This window comes from Bos javanicus, chromosome 8 (genome assembly GCF_032452875.1).
Source record: "Bos javanicus breed banteng chromosome 8, ARS-OSU_banteng_1.0, whole genome shotgun sequence".
In the NCBI taxonomy this organism is placed as follows: Eukaryota; Metazoa; Chordata; class Mammalia; order Artiodactyla; family Bovidae; genus Bos; species Bos javanicus.
The window spans coordinates 102910561-102925291 of record NC_083875.1 but is presented as its reverse complement, the minus strand read 5'-3'; the positions used below and the strand labels follow the sequence as shown (position 1 = coordinate 102925291).

The following is a 14731-nucleotide window of genomic DNA, read 5'->3' as shown; positions in this document are numbered from 1 at the left end:
TGCTAGAATTCTAGGCATCATAATATTTACAACATAATTTGCTCTTAAGTTGATGTCAGAAGACTAGGAAGGCATTGCTGGGACTGGGGACATCCCCTTCTTTCCCTCAAAGGAAAGTGACCTCGTTTGAAATAATCCTAACTCCCCTGTCCCAGCACTTTTATACCTTTAAAAATACTCCATTCTGCACAGCTCCTCAGATGGCGTTTCTGTCTGCTAAATGAAATGCTGTCCCATTCATGAATCTCTTAATAAAGTCAATTAGATATTCTAATTTACTCGGTTGGATTTTCCTTTTTTTAAAGCACATGCAAGTGGAAGGTGCAAAACAGGCTATGTTTGACTCTGGAAAAAAGAATAAAATATTTGGGATAATTTTACCAACCCCCTGCCCCATAGTAAATTCCATAAGAGGGTGAATAAAGGCTGTGTCTGAATCTCCATTGTTTACTCATTACCTAGCAAACCCAAGCAATCCAATCTGCATACGTTATAAAAGCTCAAGGCATAATTGTTAGTGACGTTTGTACATGAAACGGCACAATGAGAAATTATTTCTACTCCAATTGCTTGATTACAATATTGGACTGAAACATCACCATCGAACTCTGGCTCTCACTGAGGAGCGATGTGTTCACTTAATTTGGTGCGTCAGTTTTTCTCATTGCTCTCATACCATAAATGAAATATATTTCCAAGATTAGCGTTCTGTCTCTATAAAACATCTATGGCATCTGCCTGATTGGGCATTTCCTTTTTCTCCCTCCAGTTTCTCTCATTATTCCGGCTCTCTGGAATCTGCGATAGTCTGCAATTCCTTGTTTCCCCGCAGCTGGCTGCATTGACTGGGAAAAGCAACTCCAAATTCTGTCCTCAAGAATTGAAACCTCTGAGTACCCGGAGTGGGGTGTCACGCACACTGAAGCACTCTGCAAGTAGCACTCTGCGAGCCCGGTTTCTGCCGGCTCGCATCTCACCACCGCCAGATGAGCTAAACAAGCCCGGGAGCGGACCTCCGACCTCCGACCCCTCCCCGACCGCGTCTTCTCCGCTGTACGGCAGAGCCTCAGTCAACATGGCCGCGCCCATAGCCCATACTCAAGGGCGCCGCCATTGCAGCTGCCGGACCCGCCGAGGCCGCGCTCCGGGTGGTCGCCATGTCGGCCACCACCTGCGCCCAGTTCCCGACAAAGCCAGCGACCGTGGACCGGAGGAGGAGTGCAGGGACAGCCGAAGAGGCCGAGTGCTTTCCGGAGATGGCTGTGTCGGGGCCCGGGGGCAGCGCTGCGGTGAGCGCGATGATGGGGCGGGGTGGTCTGGTGGTCAGCTGTCGTTTAATCGGGCATCAGTGGCTGGAGGGTTACTGTAGTCTGTGAAATAGGTGATTTGGGAATTGGAGTCGATGCTGAAGGGCCTTTTGCACGGGCGGGAGGATGATCTTAGCATCCTCAGGAGCTAAGGGATAGTGCTAGAGGGCTGTCTGTGCAGTTTAAGGAAATCATTGTTTGAGGACTCTGCGGTGACAGGGGCCTGCGCAGTCAGAGTTTGGAAGGCCGCGGGGATAAGAAATAAGGGCTTTGGGGTGTATCAGAGATTGGGGAGGACTATGGGGGTCGCAAATGGGAATGTCTACGGGAGTCAGCAATTAAAGTCTCTGTGGTTGTTAGAGATGGAATTGTTCCCCTCTGTGTGCAGAGGTGCAGGCAGGTGAGTTAGTAGTTATTGCAGTAGTTAAAGGTAAGAGATGATGATTGGGGTTTACAGGTGAAATAAAAAATCAGAATTAGAACATGCCTGGAGATGAGCCAATAGGACTTACTGATGATATGGAGCAAGAGGGAAAAGAAGAATCAAAATTTACACCTAGGCTTTTTGGAACTGGTAGATTCCATTTCCTGAGAAAGGGTTGTGTTGGAGAAGACCTGGTTTGATGGCTTAAAGAAGAGCCAGGGTGGATAAGCCATAGTTCTGTTTGAGCAGTGGCAAGAAGCCCATTACATACATGTTCAAGTAGAGATGTTGAGAAATTGTTAGATATATAAATCTAGAGACTTATAGAGACTTATAGTCTCTAGGAGAGACTTAGACTGAAGAATCCTTATTTGAAAGGGATCAACATAAAGATGGCATTTAAAGTCATAAGATTGAATGAAATCATCTAGGAAGAAATGACAGGGGAGAAAAAAGGGCAAAAACTCAAAGAGTTTTGGGTCAGTCTGATGTTTTGAGTTCTGGTGGAGGAGAAGGAGGAGGAGGAGAGGGAGAGGGGAGGAGGAGAAGAAGAATGAGGTAGGCAGTAGGAGGTAACCACTGAGGTAGGAGGAAAACTGTAAATGTGTTGTCAAAAAAGCATCAAGGTTTTCAAAGCAATGGCAGTACTCAGTCCCCAGAGTATGACTACAGAGAATTTGACTTTGGCAAGTTGTAGTTCCATGGTTATTTTGATTGATTAGAGCTCTTAGAGTGGAATGACGGGTAAAATCTGGTGGGAGAGTTAAAGAATGGGGGGTAATGAAATAGAGACAGCAAGTATAGACAACTTTAAGAGTTTTGCTGATAAGGGGAGCAAAGAAATGGATATTGGATGGGACATGAGATTAAGAGAGGATTTTCCTCAGATGAATAATATTGAGACAACTTTGTGTGTCAGTGAGAATGACACAGTAGAAAGGCGTACTAAGTCACTTCAGTCCTGTCCAACTGTTTGTGACACTATGGACTTTAGCCTGCCAGGCTCCTCTGTCCATGGGGATTCTCCAGGCAACTATACTGGAGTGGCTTGCCATTTCCTCCTCCAGGGGGTCTTCCTGACCCAGGGATCGAACCCAGGTCTCCGTTGCAGGCAAATTGTTTACTGTCTGAGTCACCAGGGAAGCCCTCTCCTGGGAGAGGACTCTTAGAAATTTATTCCTGTATTCCTCTGTGCTTTACATCATGCCCCTTTTCCTTAGCTTATTTTGCTTTGAATTCTTTGCTGTTCTAAATCATAGCTATGAGTACAGCTATATACTGAGCCCTGTGAGTCCTTCTAGTGAATCATTGAACCAGAATGTTAATGGGTTAAAGCCTGGTGATACTCTAAACAAGATACGGTTTTGAAGGATGAATGAAAAACAGTTAAAAGTGTAATTTACTTCATCTTAAGGCTCTAAGATTGGGGGGGAGGTGGGGAAACAACTTCTATTGGGGAACACTGTAAGGGAGCAGAATCCTCAGGTGACAAGTAGGTTTTGGTTGAAACAAGCAGGTGATGGGACTTCCCTGGTGGTCCAGTGGCTGTAACTCCATGCTTCCAATGCAGAGGCCCCGGGTTCAATCCTGGTCAGGGAACTAGATCCCACATGCTGCAACTAAGACCTGATACAGACAAATAAATAAACATTAAATTTAAAAAAGCAAGCAGGTGAAGGAAATAGCTGAAAGGGTGTGTGTAGTGGAGTTTATTGGCAGTGGTTAGGGTTTCTGTAAAGGCTGTGTGAAGGTTCTGTTGGTGTCAGTGATTGGGGATTGATAGTATTTGGGGGTCATATCTTAGGTGGAGATCGATATGTTCCACTGGCATCAATAGTTGAGGAACCTGTGGCAATATGTGATCAGAGTGTTTATGAGGGCAAGTAACTGTGGAGATCTGTTGCTGTTAGTAACTGGAAGGTTTGCTGGGATCAGTCCTTTTGGAATTAGGAAGGACCATGCTGGCTCAGTGATTGGGAAGCCAGTAACAGTTAGTGACAGGAGTTATAGGAATCAGTGACTGCAAGTTTGTGAGCTCAGAGATTGGTGACACACACAGATAACTGATTGGTGGTTTATGGCAGTGGGGATGATCTTTAAATGTTAAACAGACATGTTTGAATATGTATTTATTAGCTTCAAAATTCTACAGTAGCTACCTAATAAGAGGAGAACTTTAACATGCTTTATTTAATTCCTTCTCCCCACCCACAACCAATCGTATGCATGCTTATTTTTCTTACATCATACCTCTTGATTTTAGGGATTAAATTTTTTAAAAGTTAATTTATTTATTCTGGCTGCACTGGGTCTTCATGGCTGCTTGAAGGCTTTCTCTAGTTGCAGTGATTAGGGGCTACTCTCTCGTTTCAGTGCATGGGCTTCTCACTGAGGTGGCTTTTCTTTTTGAGCAACGTGGGCTCTAGGGCATGTGAGTTTCAGTAGTTGTGGCTCTCTGACTCCAGAGCGTGGGCTTGGTAGTTGGAGCACATGGGCTTAGTTGTCCTGTGGCATGAATCTTCCTGGATCAGGGATCAATCCTGTGTCCCCTGCATTGGCAGGCAGATTCTTTACCACAGGACCACCAGGGAAGTCCAAGGATATTTTTATAACAATTGCACAAGAAAGTTTGCGGGGGTCCAGCCCTGGCTGATCCAGGGTATTCGAAGGGGAGACGGCGTCGGCGACTATTTATTTATTTATCAAAGATATAAAGAGTAATAGAATGAGGATAGCTCAGTAGGAAAATTCAGTGGAGAAAAGAAGCTGAGTAGCTTGGTTTACGCGGGAGACCAATAAAACTTCAAGACAAGAAGTTTGCACCACTTACGTAGGCCGCAGGCATCCTTCCGTTCTCCCGAAGGAGAGGAGACACTGAGGCCTCCCCGGTCGGATCTTAGAAGCCCAGGCATAATTAGTAAGCATGGTGGGTTCTGCGCTCCAGATGGAGACTCAGCTGGAAGTTAAAGGGAAGAATGACATGGGGAGACCAAGCGTTGGTGAGCAAGGCCCGTAGCTTTATTTTTAACAGGGGCTTTTATACCCTAAGTTACACATAGAGGATAATAGGGGATGCAAAGTCAGCAGTTTTTGATCCTTATCAAAAACCAGGGTTTCTTTCCTGCAAATTTATCGTATACAAATGGTTTAGGTGATTTACATCATCTTCTGGCCAGAAGGCCTATTAACATTTTATGACTCTTGACAAAGACTTTGCATTCCTATAGGGCGGATGTGTAATGGGTTTACAACAAAGGAAAAAATTTATTACCTTAAGGGTCTAAAGTTACTAACACCAAGGCCACTACTTATTTTTTCTACATACCAACTGTATTAATTAATACACATTCAAGGATACAATTCAGGGGATGTGGAAACTTGGCAACAAGCATTGGCTCATCAATGAAATCCTTTACTAGTTTATTCTGACAGTTTCTATCTCTGAGAGGTTCTAAGCTATTTGAATATTTTAAGCTTCCTGTGCCTCTCCAGGCTGGGAGACTGTAAACAATCGTATGCATAGCTGTAGGAGTCCGGGTAAACTTGTCAGGCGAGTTAGAGAGCCATCTGAAGGGTTTGGATTTAAACACTCCTAATTGCCCAGGAACTTTATTAATTGGAGCTGTAAGTTAACTCTTTGACAGAGAGAGCGAGATGGTGGTGGGGGACAGCCCCCAGTAAAGTCAGAGGTGAGAGCACAAAGCAATAAAGTAGGCAGACTCTGGTTTTTGGGGGGGTAGATGCTCGAGAATATCCGGGGGGACTCCTGAGGCTCGATCCCACCTTTGCGTATGCCGAGCCTCCTTCCTCACGACCTTTGTCACGAGTGGAATGCCTCACCGGCTCCCGGCAAAAGTTTATCAAATGACTTGGATGTAACTAAACACTTTACTGGTTTTATTATTCATAGTTCTCTCTTGTATATTATTAGGCCTTTCCCAGTCTCAAAATTATTCTGATCCAATTTTCCTTCTTTTAAAAATTATTCCTCTTCTCTCTCTCCTTTTCCTACCACATTCCCCCTCCCTTCTTCTCTTTATTTTTAAAGTACATAGGTAATATACTTTCCAAATCCTTACATACCTAAATATCTTACTTTTGCTTCCAAACATAATTGATTTTTTGACTGCTCATAAAAACCAAGGGTCTCAATTCTTCTACCTCAGAACTCTATATCCATAGTGTTTAGTTATAAAGATGAAGACTGATTCTAACATGTTTGTTTGTTGTAATTGTCTTTCTGTCTCATAATCATATGGTGTTTTTTCAAAGTACCTTCGACTGAATGGCGTATAACAGCAGAAGTTGATTTCTGACAGTGCTGGAGGCTACATGTCTGAGAGCACTTTGGGATCTGGTGAGGGCCCTCTTCCGGTTTCAGACTCTCATTAGATCCTTACTTGGCAGAAAGAGCAGAGAGAGGAAGCGCATTCTCTCATAACTCTTATAAGGGCACTATTCCCACTCATGAAAACCCCACTCATAACCTCATCTAATTCTAATTTTCTCCCAAAGGCCCTCTCTCCTAATATCATCACATTGGAGGGCAAGGTTTCAATCATGAATTGGAGGGACACATTCATTCCATTATAGGGACATTTCTTAATGTGGTTTTTGCCTCTCAAAAACAAAAATGAGTGGAAAAATAACTTTATGACAAACAGTGAATGGACAAGGTAGGAACAAGTAATTATTATCTTGTCCAGGTCTCTCACTGATGTGGATAACATTAGACTGAACTAGGAATGTGCTGTTTTACAGGGATCGGTAACATTCAATGATGTGACTATGGCCTTTACCAGGAAGGAATGGGAGCAACTAGATCCTGCTCAGAAAAGCCTGTACAAGGATGTGATGCTGGAGAATTACAGCAACCTAGCCTCAATGGGTAAGGACAGTTCCTTTGTAATTCAAACTATACTTACTGTGATGCCTTCTCTCTGATGCCCTTGATAAGTTTATCCTCGATTTTTATGAATCAAAGAGTTGTAATCCCTTTGGGTACTAAGCAGAATACGTGTGATCCTGCCTTGAAAATGGAGGATCTACTCAGATGGGGTTTGTGGGCATTGCACTGTGAAATTTCTGAAGCCATGTATTCTTTTATCCTTTACAAGCAGATGTTAGGGATTGATTTCTGGGATATTTGTTGTTCTAACACTCAATTTCTGTCTTTTCTCATGAGTAGGGTATCAGGCTCTCAAACCAGACATGATATCCAAGTTGGAAAAAGGAGAAGAGCCATGGCTAGGGAAGGGGAAAAGAAGCAGACAAGGTGGCTCGAGTGAAATAGCAAGAACCAAAGAAATAGGAGCCAATGGAAGTAAGTTCCTAGTTTCTTGATGATAACTTTGGATTTCTTTCTTTCTCCCACACTTTTATTATTTTCTTTTAAAAATATATATATCTTTTCTTTCTACTGAAGTATAGTTGATTTACCATGTTAGTTTCAGGCATTCAGCAAAGCAATTCAGTTATCATCTATCTATCTATCTATCTTTTTTTTTAAAGATTCTTTTCCCTTATAGGTTATTACAAATTACTGAGTAAAGTTCCCTGTGCTACATAGTAGGTCCTTGTTGGTTTTCTGTATTATATATAGCAGTATATTTATGTTAATCCCAAATTCCTAAATTATGCACCACCCCCCCTTTCTCTCTTTGGTCTGTTAGGTCTGTTTGTGTTTTATATAGTTCATTTGTATCTTTTTTTTTTTGGATTCCACATATAAGCAGTATCAGGTGATGCTTGTCTTTCTCTGTCTGGTTCACTTCCCTTAGTGGGATCGTCTCTAGGTCCATCCGTGTCGCCACAAATGGCATTATTTCATTCTTTTTATTGGGTGAAAATTCTGTTGTATAAATATACCACGTCTTCTTAGTCTATTCATCTGTTGATGGAAATTTAGGTGCTTCCCTGTCTTGGCTGTTGTAAACAGTGCTGCAGGGAACATTGAGGTGCATGTATCTTTGCTCATTACGTCTTTCTCTAGATGTATGCCCAGGAGTGGGACTGCGGGATCACATGGTAGCTCTATTTTTAGTTTCTTAAGAAACTTCCATATAGTTTTCCATAATGGCTGTACCAATTTACATTCCCACTAACAGTGTTGGAGGGTTCCTTTTTCTCAACATCCTCTGTAGTATTTGTTATTTGTAGATTTTTTTTTGATGATGGCCATTCTCACTGGTGTGAGGTGGTACCTCATTGTGGTTTTGATTTGAATTTCTCTAATAATTAGTGATGTTAAGGATCTTTTCATATGCCACCTGTATGTATTCTTTGGAGAAATGTCTATTTAGATCTTCTGTCCATTTTCTTGATTGAGTTGTTTGGTTTTTTTTATATCAAGCTATATGAGCTGTCTGAATATTTTGTAGATTAAGCCCTTGTCAGTCGCATCATTTGCAAAAATTGTATCCTATTCCATAGGTTGTTTTTTTGTTTTATTTATGGTTTCCTTTGCTGTGCAAAAACTTTTAATTTGGTTCCAGTTGTTTATATTTTTGGTTGTATTTCCTTTACTCTAGGAGAAAGTCCAAAAAGAGATCACTGCAGTATGTCAAAGAGCGTTCTGCCTGTGTTTTCCTCTAGGAGTTTTATAGTATGTGGTCTTCTTCCCATTTTGAGTTTATTTTTGTATGTGGTGTTAAAGGTGTTCTAAATTCATTCTTTTACATGTGTCTGTCCACTTTCCCCAGTACCACTTATTGAAAAGACTCTCTTTTCTCCATTGTACATTCTTGCCTCCTTTGTCATATATTAATTAACCATAGGTGCCTGGGTTTGGAATTCTTCAAAGAAAATTTGTTCTGAAATTCTTCTTAAAGGTTTTAAGGGTCTTAAAGACCTTTCTTTACTAACCGGGAAGTAGCAGTAGGAAAATATCCAAGTCTCCTGGGGGAATAGGAGTTCAAAGATTCTCTAACCTTGGAGATTCTAATATCTCTTCCTTCTGTGACCCTGCCCACATAGAAAGTCCTCATATGAGATTCACTATAGTTGTGAGCCAGTGTGATTTACAGGAGTTTGCTTATACCACTTGTATCAGTCAACTTAGGCTAAGTTATGCCCCATTAAAGAAAGAGGCCCCCCCACCTCCCCAAATCTTAGTGGCCTACAAAAAGAAAGTTTTGTTTCTTGCTCAAGCTGCAGTCCTTTCCCACATTATCTTGTTACCTGCACTGAAAGAGCAGTCCCTATTTGGCAAATTCTGATCTCATTACAGAGGGAAAGAAGGAATGGAACCATATGATGAGTTAAAAAATCACTGCATGTGGTAGATATCTCTTTCTTCTTAACATTTTATTGGTTCTTTAGTCAGAGCAGGTCACCTTTCCACTCCCAAATTCAACTGGGTAGGAATGGGAGGATTAAATGGTCATGCAGTGGGGCTGGGAGGAGTAATCTACAAGGAACAATAATGCAGTCTGCTACACTACTTGGGTTATGTTAGGAAAAATGGTGAAAAACAGAGCTCTAAACCTTGGGCACCAGACAATCAGATGCCTAACTGACCCATCCATATATAGCCATCTTTCCTAATCTAGACTTTCCATTGCTCAGTTTTGAGAAAGAGCAGTGAACCCTTTTAACTGTTTTTTTAGCTAATCCCATTCCTGCTTACTCTTGCGATCCCATGGACTGCAGCCCGCAAGCCTCTTCTGTCCATGGGATTCTCCAGACAAGAATACTGGAGTAGGTTGCCATTTCCTTCTCCAGGGGATCTTCCTGACCCAGAAATCAAAACCAGGTCTTCTGCATTGCAGGCAGATTCTTTACTGACTGAGCTGTGAGGGGAGACTTTACCTCTCTAAAGCAATGCTTTTAAAAATTATCCCCCTTTTCCTAATATCCTCAGCTTTTCCACCTTTGTTCACCCACACTCTGAGACCCCATAGTATCAATTTTCTCTCCTTAGGTATTTAGACATTCTTAGATCTGTCTTCTTTCCAAATCTCTTGGCGTGATGCTCCTGCCCCTCATTACTTTCCATTTCCCCACTTTCTCTGTGAAATGCTCTAGACCCATGGTCTATACCACCATCATTATTTCCATTTCCTCCCTAACCCTTGCAGTTCAGTTAAGTTCAATTCAGTTGCTTAGTCATTTCCGACTCTTTGAGACCCCATGGGCTGCAGTACACCAGGCTTCCCTGTCCATCACCAACTCCCGGATCTTACTCAAACTCGTGTCCATCAAGTCGGTGATGCCACCCAACCATCTCATTCTCTGTCATCCCCTTCTTCTTCTGCCTTCAGTCTTTCCAAGCTCATCAGGGTCTTTTCAAATGAGTCAGTTCTTCCCATTAGATGGCCAAAGTTTTGGAGTTTCAGCTTCAACATCAGTCCTTCCAATGAATATTCAGGATTGATTTCCTTTAGGATGGACTGGTTGGATCTCCTTGCAGTCTAAGGGACTCTCAAGAGTCTTGTCCAACACCACAGTTCAAAAGCATCAATTCTTCAGCACTCAGCTTTCTTTATAGTTCAACTCTCACATCCATACATGACTACTGGAAAAACCATAGCTTTGACTAGACAGACCTTTGTCGGCAAAGTAATATCTCTGCTTTTTAATAAGCTGTCTAGGTTGGTCTAACTTTTCTTCCAAGGAGCAAGTGTCTCTTAATTTCATTGCTGCATTCACCATCTGCAGTGATTTTGGAACCCAAAGAAATAAAGTGTCTCACTGTTTCCACTGTTTCCCCATCTATTTGCCATGGAGTGATGGGACCAGATGCCATGATCTTAGTTTTCTGAATCTTGTCCAGACAAAGCTCTAATTCCTTGTCTTATATTTTACCTCCTTACAGGATAGCTCTTTCTCAGATGATCAGAAATCAAAAGCTTTATCTTTCTTTCTAAATTAGAGCTTCCTCTCACCTTCCCTGTTTTTATCAGTGTCAAATTTTAGGCTTGTCTACCATGGAATTCCCATGAACCTTTGCTCTCTGTGCTCTCTTTTACTATTCTTTCCTTAGTTCCTGTTTTTTTTTTTTTTTCTCAATTCTAACCCTAACCCTAACTCAAATCAGATTCATATTATCCCATTCCTAAATTGCTCCAATTCTTAGGTAGACTTCCTAACTTCCCCCCTTTAGAAAAATAATTCATCTTAGATGTTGCCACCAAACGTTAAAACATACAGTTATTATATACCACTACAGCCTCCCAAAAAAGGAAGGGCAAGAAAGGCCTTCTCCATTCCCAAAGAAAGGCAATTCTAAAGAATGTTCAAACTACTGCACAATTGCACTCATCTCAGACTCTAGCAAAGTAATGCTGAAAATTATCCAAGAGAGGCTTCAACAGTACATGAAATGAGGACTTCCAGATGTTCAAGCTGGATTTAGAAAAGGCAGAGGAACAGAGACCAAATTGCCAACATTTGTTGGATCATGGAAAAAGCAAGAGAATTCCAGAAAAACATCTACTTTTGCTTTATTGACTACACCAAAGTCTTTGACTGCATGGATCACAACAAACTGGAAAATTCTGAAATAGATGGGAATACCAGACCACCTGACCTGCCTCCTGAGAAATCTGTATGCAGATCAGGAAGCAACAGTTAGAACCAGACATGGAACAATGGCCTGGTTCCAAATTGGGAAAGGAGTCCGTCAGGGCTGTATATTGTCACCCTGCTTATTTAACTTCTATGCAGAGTACCTCAGGCTTCCCTGATAGCTCAGTTAGGAAATATCATGGCATCTGGTCCCATCACTTCATGGCAAATAGATGGGGAAACAATGGAAACAGTGACAGATTTTATTTTCTTGAGCTCCAAAATCACTGCAGATGGTGACTGCCACCATGAAATTAAACGACACTTGCCCCTTGGAAGAAAAGCTATGACAAACCTAGGCAGTATATTAAAAAGCAGAGACATCACTTTACCGACAAAGGTCTGTATAGTTAAAGGTATGCTTTTTCCAATGGTCATGTATGGATGTGAGAGTTGGACCATAAAGAAAGCCGAGCATCGAAGAATTGATGCTTTTGAATCTACATTAGAGATTGTTAGATTCTCTATGCTAGAGAAGACTGTTTAGAGTCCCTTGGACTGCAGGGAGATCCAACCAGTCCATCCTAAAGGAAATCAATCCTGAATATTCATTGGAAGGACTGATGCTGAAGCTGAAACTCCAGTACTTTGGCCACCTGATGGGAAGAACTGACTCATTAGAAAAGACCTGATGCTGGGAAAGATTGAAGGCAGGAGAAGGGGATGACAGAGGATGAGATAATTGGATGGCATCACTGATTCAATGGACATGAGTTTGAGCAAGTTCTGGGAATTGGTGATGGACAGGGAAGCCTGGCGTGCCGCATTCCATGGGGTCGCAAAGAGTCAGACACGACTGAGCAACTGAACTGAACTGAATAGCCCCCAAATTAGCAGAATATCCATAATATCTTTTTAAGTTTCTTCTAACTCTGAATTTTCAAGACTCCGTGAATTTCTCAAGGCTGGAGGGACCAGTCTGTCAAATGACAAATGAAGAGAATTCATAGTTTTTGATTCCTCCATTCATGGCTCCAGTTTTGACTATCTTTACTTTTCTCACTGATGCTTGGTGTTACAACTAAAAAATATTCCTAAGTCATTTAATATGTCATTGCTGCAGTGACTCTATTCTTGGTTCAAGTTCTTACTATTATCCTTGGAGGTTCTTCAAGGAAGGACTATTTTCTGTTCCCTCCAATGATTGTTGGTTCTAGTGAGTTCCATGCTTCGGTTTCTGAAGTTACAGTCATTTTAGCTTAAAATTTATGTCTTAATTACTGTCTCAAATTCAGGACAGGCTTATAGCCTTAATTATGTGCTCTGCCAGACCAGACTCCCCTAGTATTATCCTACCATTATGCCAGTTAACTAGTTAAGAGTGTCCTCTCCTCCCCCATGGTAAATTTCTCTTGTGGTGATGTATATCTTTTTCACCTGTCAGTTGGGACCAGCCAAATCATCATTGTAAGAGGTTCTTATAATGTTATACCTCAAGAGGAAAGGTCTGAGTTTTGATCCCTTTCTTCCCAGAAGGCGATTTGCCTCCATCTCTCCCAGCATCTCTGGGCATTGGAAGATACAGCCTTTGTCATGCTACAGAAAAGTTCTTGTTATACTCTTTCTCTCAGGATGCTTGCATCACTTAAAATTTCCTAAATGAAAAAGCAGCTGGCAACTCCAGTTCTTCCTACTATATCTATACCACTACTTTATGTATACTTATAAAAATTGATCTACTTTATGGGAACAAATCTCTTAAAAATTCTCCATAAAAGCAATGATATTTCCCAGCCATATATTCAAACACCATAACTCCTTTCTATTTGAACCCAGTTTTTACTTTATCCATGTAATGTTCTTTCACGACTAAAATGACTATTTACTTTTTATCTTTTTTCTCCCTGAAATCATGGGGACTCTTATATCTGTTTCTCCCTTTGAGTCTCTTTAATTCCTACCCTGAAGCTTTTTCTGTTTTTTCCATGTCCATAGTTGATAAAGGCCACCCCCAAAATGGTGGTCCTAGCTCCTAAGTTGTTTGGTTTTTACATATGTAGTGTCCATATCTAGCTAACAGAAGTCTTCAAGCTTCAACTCTAAGTTCTTAGGAAAATTGTTGGATAGCTAGGGTTGATGTTTACTGTTGTCCAATCAGTTGCTTTCAACCAGAAGTTGGATCATATACTAAAAACATATTACTGCTGCTTACATCTGTCAGTTTGAGTTTGGTCTCAGAGAACAGAAGCCTGGGTTGAGAAGATAGCTCAAAATGTATAATTGTATAGTGTATGGAGGAAAGAACGTGAGCAATTGCTTAGAGTTGGGAATTAGCTTAAAATTTATAATTGGCAATTAGAGTGACCTGACAGGAAGGTTTGCTCCATAGCAAACTATTGGAAAACAAGTGTTTGTGTACACTACAAATCCAATGTCATAAAGTTTATTTGCCAGTCTCATTACTGTGAATTTTATAATATGGTAAAAGCATCAAGTAACTCAGAGAAGGAGCTTCCCCAGTGGCTTAGTGGTAAAGAATTTGCCTGCAATGCAGGAAATGCAGATGACACAGGTTCAATCCCTGGGTCGGGAAGAACCCCTGGAGGAGGGAATGGCAACCCAGTCCAGTACTCTTGTCTGGAGAATCCCATGGACAGAGGAGCCTGGTGGGCTACAGTCCATAGCGTTGCAAAGAGTCAGACACACTTTAACATAAGAGTCAGATGTGTTTTAGTACAGGAATGCCATTATTATATTAATCATAGGTGGGAGCAGTAGAACATCCTTTTCTACTTAATCCCTCAGACACCTATATTCAGTACTCTTTGATGAGCTTACTTATTTTCTCTTATTTTGGCTCTTTGGGGAGCAATAACAAAATTTTACTTGTGCTATCCTAAGTAAATGGAGGAATTTATCATAAGGCCTTTTGTAACCTAAGGGATGGTACTTGAGCCAGGGACTAGAGCCAGTACTGGAAAGCCATTAGGAATTGGGATTGTGTAAACAATCTCTTTGAGAACACATGATCTTACATCTGTGCTTTTCTGTGGATATATGCTTTATTCTTTGTGCTGATGAACTTTCAGTTTACATGGGAAGGATATGGCTTTATAATACTTGCCTTGTATCATTTTAAAATTTATCACCCAGTGGAAACTGACTAGAGTCCAAATTTTTACAAGGTATACTCTAATTGGACATCTTGGCTTGAGCCAGATGTCCCTGACTGTGACTAAGGAGATTTGGATGAATATAGTATAGGCTGTTGGAGACAAGCACTATGCATGAATTTGAAGTTATTAATGCTGGGAAGTTTGGGCAGAGGAGAGACTTCAAAAAGTGTCAGCTAAAATTACAAGCTCTTTTAGCTTCATCTCTTTTTTATTTGCTGCTTTTTGTGTTTATTTCATCTTTTATCCCAGGTTGCAAGGTCATATTTATGAACAGTCAAAGTTTTTTCTAATCACCATTGTCAGTTTTCTTTTTCTGT

The 14731-nt window shown here is 41.2% G+C and overlaps 1 protein-coding gene across 2 annotated transcripts in view; it reads left to right on the top strand.

Annotated features, from left to right (window-relative positions):
• Positions 1 to 1062: 1062 nt before the first annotated feature.
• The window catches only part of ZFP37 (ZFP37 zinc finger protein), an 83580-nt gene continuing 69911 nt past the window's right edge, over positions 1063 to 14731 (top strand). The window contains exons 1-3 of one of the 2 annotated variants that reach the window (XM_061426513.1): positions 1063 to 1289; positions 6493 to 6619; positions 6920 to 7054. In XM_061426513.1, the coding sequence (XP_061282497.1) occupies positions 1158 to 1289; positions 6493 to 6619; positions 6920 to 7054 (394 nt within the window). In that variant the 5' untranslated portion in view covers positions 1063 to 1157. The remainder of the gene's footprint in view (positions 1290 to 6492; positions 6620 to 6919; positions 7055 to 14731) is intronic. The other variant, XM_061426514.1, reaches the window with a different exon arrangement.